The sequence below is a fragment of the Myotis brandtii genome, unplaced genomic scaffold, assembly GCF_000412655.1.
Source record: "Myotis brandtii unplaced genomic scaffold, ASM41265v1 scaffold966, whole genome shotgun sequence".
NCBI classification, from domain to species: domain Eukaryota; kingdom Metazoa; phylum Chordata; class Mammalia; order Chiroptera; family Vespertilionidae; genus Myotis; species Myotis brandtii.
The window spans coordinates 443,792-448,651 of record NW_005372000.1 but is presented as its reverse complement, the minus strand read 5'-3'; the positions used below and the strand labels follow the sequence as shown (position 1 = coordinate 448,651).

At 46.8% G+C, this 4,860-nt stretch overlaps 1 protein-coding gene across 1 annotated transcript in view; it reads left to right on the top strand.

Annotated features, from left to right (window-relative positions):
* Positions 1–2,491: 2,491 nt before the first annotated feature.
* The window catches only part of PRKCDBP (protein kinase C, delta binding protein), a 21,391-nt gene continuing 19,022 nt past the window's right edge, over positions 2,492–4,860 (top strand). The window contains exon 1 of the mRNA XM_014533318.1: positions 2,492–2,528. Within this exon, the coding sequence (XP_014388804.1) occupies positions 2,492–2,528 (37 nt within the window). The remainder of the gene's footprint in view (positions 2,529–4,860) is intronic.

Below are 4,860 nucleotides of genomic sequence, written 5' to 3'. Positions count from 1 at the left end.
ATATATTTTATTGATTTTTACAGAGAGGAAGGGAGAGGGATAGAGAGTTAGAAACATCGATGAGAGAGAAACATCGATCAGCTGCCTCCTGCACACTCCCCACTGGGGATGTGCCTGCAACGAAGGTACATGCCCTTGACCAGAATCGAACCTGGGACCCTTGAGTCTGCAGGCCGATGCTCTATCTGCTGAGCCAAACTGGTTAGGGCACATTTTGTCTTTTCTAGCCATCAGGAGCTTTTGAGATATGCTCAAGAACTATTTAGAAGACGAGATTTCTCCAACCTTCTCCTTCCCCTGGCAGATATTCTGACTTTTCACCTAAATTTAGATTCCACCTCTTTTATAATCACCCAAGCAAGTAGCTCAGGCCTAGGTACCTGGAAGGCCCATCTCCTTGGAAGCATGTATCACACTTAAAATTTTTTTAAAAAAATTGATTTCAGAGAGGAACAGAGAGGAAGAGAGAGATAGAAACATCAATGATGAGAGAATCATCGATTGGCTGTCTTCCCCATGCCCTCCCTCCCCGCACACTGGGGATCAAGCCCATAACCCGGGCATGTGCCCTGACTGGGAATCAAACCATGACCTTCTGGCTCATAGGTGGATGCTCAACTAATGAGCCCACACTGGCTTGCTTATCACACTTTTTATTAAATAAGTAACCATGTAGTTTGTCTGACATCTATGTATCCCATTTGGGGGTAAATTCTGCAAGGACAGGGATGCTAACTATTTTACTCACTGCTGTATTCCCAACATCTAGCAAACAGCGCAATACATAGTAGAGCCCAATAAAGACATGTGACAAGAATGAATGAATGAATGAGTGACTGAATGACGGAGCCATTATGATTTCGATAAGCAGGGCAAAACTTTGTTTCTCTGAAGGGAAGCCTTAATGTTAAAGGTTCTGTTTGTGAAAGGGAAAAACAGGCCTTGGGGAAGTTGGTGACCAAGAGCAGTGGTTAATGCTTAAGTGGACCCCATGGACAGCCCAGCGTGGGCCAAAATAGAAGCAACAAATGGCTCTGGGCGGGTTGGGAATGCGAGTGGGGATGGTGAGTCACAATTTCCTTTATGTGACCCATCACTGTCCCCCATAGTCATATTTACTTTAGACTCTGTACTGTTCCCAGAGGATTTGGGGTAAAAGTGGAAGTTGGTTTGTTTATGTGTGTGTGGCAACAACATTTCAAAGAGGTTATTGCTAATCACTCCTAATACTTGTGGGCCCAACTGGCCTTTTGGGGGTCAATCCCTGGAATTGCACCAATTAGCTCAGCAGGCCCCTACCTCCTCCTGAGACCCGGGCACAGCTGTGGCCCCTGTCTGGACAAGGGGCCCAGGGACAAAGCAGGAATCAGACATCCTGGGGGCAAGAGGCGTTGGCAGCTTCTTTGGGGACCAGGAGGAAGCAGAGGGTAGGCCTGTGATCTGAAGGGACCTGCCGGGCTCTTGTTATGCTCACTAGGCCTTAATTAGGGCCTTTGGTCTCGGAGCTCTGATTGATGGCACCAGGTTCCTGAGGGAATGGGGCTGGATCAAGACTGGAAAAAGTCCAAACATGTTAAAGATTATGTTTGGTCTCCATATGTCATTCAAAGTAAAAACAGTTAAACCATAAAATATGTGCAAGAAGGTCAATCTAGTTCAGGTTTATCCCATGATGGTTACATGGATGCTTTGCTGCAAATACTAAATTCTTTAAAAAAAACACACCCTTTTATTCCAGTTTTGTTTTGGTGTTTCTGCTTTAGTAATGCCATACATTTCTTGTCAGCCTATTAAAGATTCTACCCCTGAGGAAAGGTCTGAGGGAGGGGTCTTGTCACTGAGACCTGAGTGAGAACTAAAGAAATCTGAGTGGGGGTCCCTGGCTCATCAAGAGGCTGAGGGGGTGTGTTGCTGGCTGCTAAGGGAATGGAGGGAAGAGTTCTGACAGCTGAGGGATCCATGGGAAGTCCCTAGTCACTGGTAGTGCTGAGGGTGGGCTCTGGTCAGTGAGAAGCCTAAACAAATGGTTTGGTCATTGAGGACCCAAGGAAACGCCCTGATCACCGAGGGGCCTAGTGAGGGGCCCCACTAACCAAGGGGCCTGCCAGAGACATCTGGTCAGCAAAACTGAAGGCGAGGCTCCCACCATAAACTCTTGAGTGTGGTCAGTGGGTCCTAAGTGAGAAGGTCTACGCCATGAGACGGCCAAGGAGGATGTGTGGGTCACAGAGGAACATTAACTTCTGAGGGGACTGAGGGTGGAGTCCTGGCTTTGAGAGGTTTGAAGAAAGGGCTCTGACCACTGAGACATGATTGAGTGTCTTTGGTCAACAGGAAATATAAAAAAGGGGCTCCCTCCATCAACTCTGATGGCAAAATGACCAGTATGGGGTCCAATAGCTGAGATTCCACGACCAGATTAAGCCATAGTGAAGGATTCCTCCTTTCCCTTACTTCCAGCCTGACCTGCAGGTTTTCTAGGCACCAGTAGATGGCACTGCAGCTTCACACGAGGAAGGGGCTGCTGGCTTGGTTCCCAAGGTGGGGTCCAGGTGCAAGCAGGTGACCCCTGGGAGAGAGAGGAAATTAGTTGCTTCCTTGACCAGACTCCCTGGTGATAGGGAGGAATGAGGCCATGATGGCCAAAGCTGGTTTCCTAAACACAGGCCACCTAGAGGCTGAGTCCTGTTATCACCAGACCAACTAGTTCTAAACGCAGTGCGACTTTTTATGTTTGATTCATTCATACATTCATCTGTTCAGCAAATGTACACCCAACACCTGTTAGAATTAGTGTGAGGCACGGAGGACACAGGGTGATTGAATAAGGTCACTGTTGTTGAGAAGTCCATAGTCTTGGGGGGGAAACTTTATTGCAAACCTAATGATTACAATAAATGTGATGAAGACTGTAACACAGGATGCATATATGCCCTGGGAGTCCAGGAAAGGAATGACTATAAAGTTTGGGGAGGTGGTGAACATGAGAGAAGAGAGAGGTGACATTGATGTAGGGTCTCAAAGTATGAACAGGGACCCCACAAATGAGAAAAGGTGTCTGGAGTGGAAGCAGAAGTGTGAGTAGAGGTGTTGAGAGATCTTTGTGCAATCCAAAATGTCTAGGGCATAGGAAATGTGGTGGGGGTGGGCGGGGAGGATGGTGGGGAGTAGGAATGACAGAGATGTATGGGGAAAGATCATTAAGAACCTTATAATCCATATTTAGGGATCTGGTCATGGTCCTTTAACGGATGAAGAATAAGGAGGGTTTTCAAGATGGCAGATGAAATATTCAGGTTACTGATTAATTACTCTGGTAGCCAAGGTGTGGGGTGGATTAGAGGAGAAACAGACTGCATGCCGGAACCCAGGTAGGCAACCAAGTTAGAATTTATGAGTGTTAAGAGAAAAAGGGAGCCAGGAAAGAGAAAAGAGAATGGAGGGGTATTTAGGAGAGAGGACAAATAGGATGTTGTGCCAAAGTAGATGTGAAAGGTAAGGAAGAATGAAGAATTTAGGAAAATAAATGTTAACATTTACTAAGCATTTAACAGTTGTAATACTTTATCTCACTAATCATAACAGCACTCTATTAACTAGGAATGATTACCCTCATTTTCAGATGAGGAAACTGTTATGCCCAGATCTCAAGATCCCCAAAAATCCACACTAGGAGCCAGTTCGATGCAAAGGCAGAAGGTCCTTTTATTGAGCCAGCCAGCCCGACTACCGCTCCAGGCCAACGCAGTGACTGGAAGCAGAGTGAGGTGGCGTGGGAAACTCAGGGTTTTAATAGGGGGGCGGAGTGAGGGGAGTGGACTGACTGTGGGCCCTGCCGATTGGCCAGGCGCAAGTCAGGTCTTGTTACACAGGATGTGGTCATCTCTATGGCGCACACGTCCCTTGATTGTCATTGGTTAGTTTAAAATCCCGGGCGTGGCCAGCAGAAGCTTGGACTTCCGGGAAGAAGGTGGCACATGGCCAAGGTAAGATGGAGCACTTACCCTGGGGCAAGATGGAGGGCGTAGCCCTTGCCCTTTCATTCCCCCCTTTGTCTTGGAACTTCCGGCTCAATCATGAGCCGGACTGCATTTCTATTCCACCGTTGCTAGAGGCCCGAACTGGGCACATGGAATTATTAATTGAATTATCTCTATATGCTTAATAAATGGTCCGGTGGAAGGGAAAGAAACTATTTTAGCTTTAATAACTTCTATTGAAATAGGATTTTTCTTCTTAAAATTCCTCCATGGCTATTAAAAAGCCAAATCAAGATTAATTTATCTACTGTCCTGATGTTTGCATAAACACAACAAGAACGGTAACTGACTACCTTTGCTGGAATCTCATGGTTGAATCTTAATGTGCCCCGTAGGGCCAGGAAGCCACGCCATCCAGCTGCCATCAGGCCTGCCTGCAGTATCTGCTGAGTTAGGTGAATCCCTCACCTGTAGCAACTCCACCTGAGCCCATGCTCTAGGCTTTAAGGCCCATCTTAGTAGCCCTTCTACTTGTTGCGGCCCAGAGTGTGTGGGGGTTCCGCAGGGATGCACAGGCATCTTTACTGCTCCCCTTCTACTCTTTCCAACCGCCAGTGATGGTAGGGCATGGCCCTGACGCTCCAGCGCCAGCCATCTTCAGGGCTCCCAAGCAGGATACCAGGCTTTCTTCATGGCATTTTTACTGGCTTCAAGTCTTTAGAGCTCAGACAGGGCTCTTTAAAACATGATACTCCAGTCAAAGTTTTCCGTTAATAAAACCACTATTAGGAACCGGTCTTATTGAATCTATGCAAAGAAATGTATTGCCATGACTTATTTAGCATTGCCAAATTTCGGAGGAATTACATAAGGAGAAAAA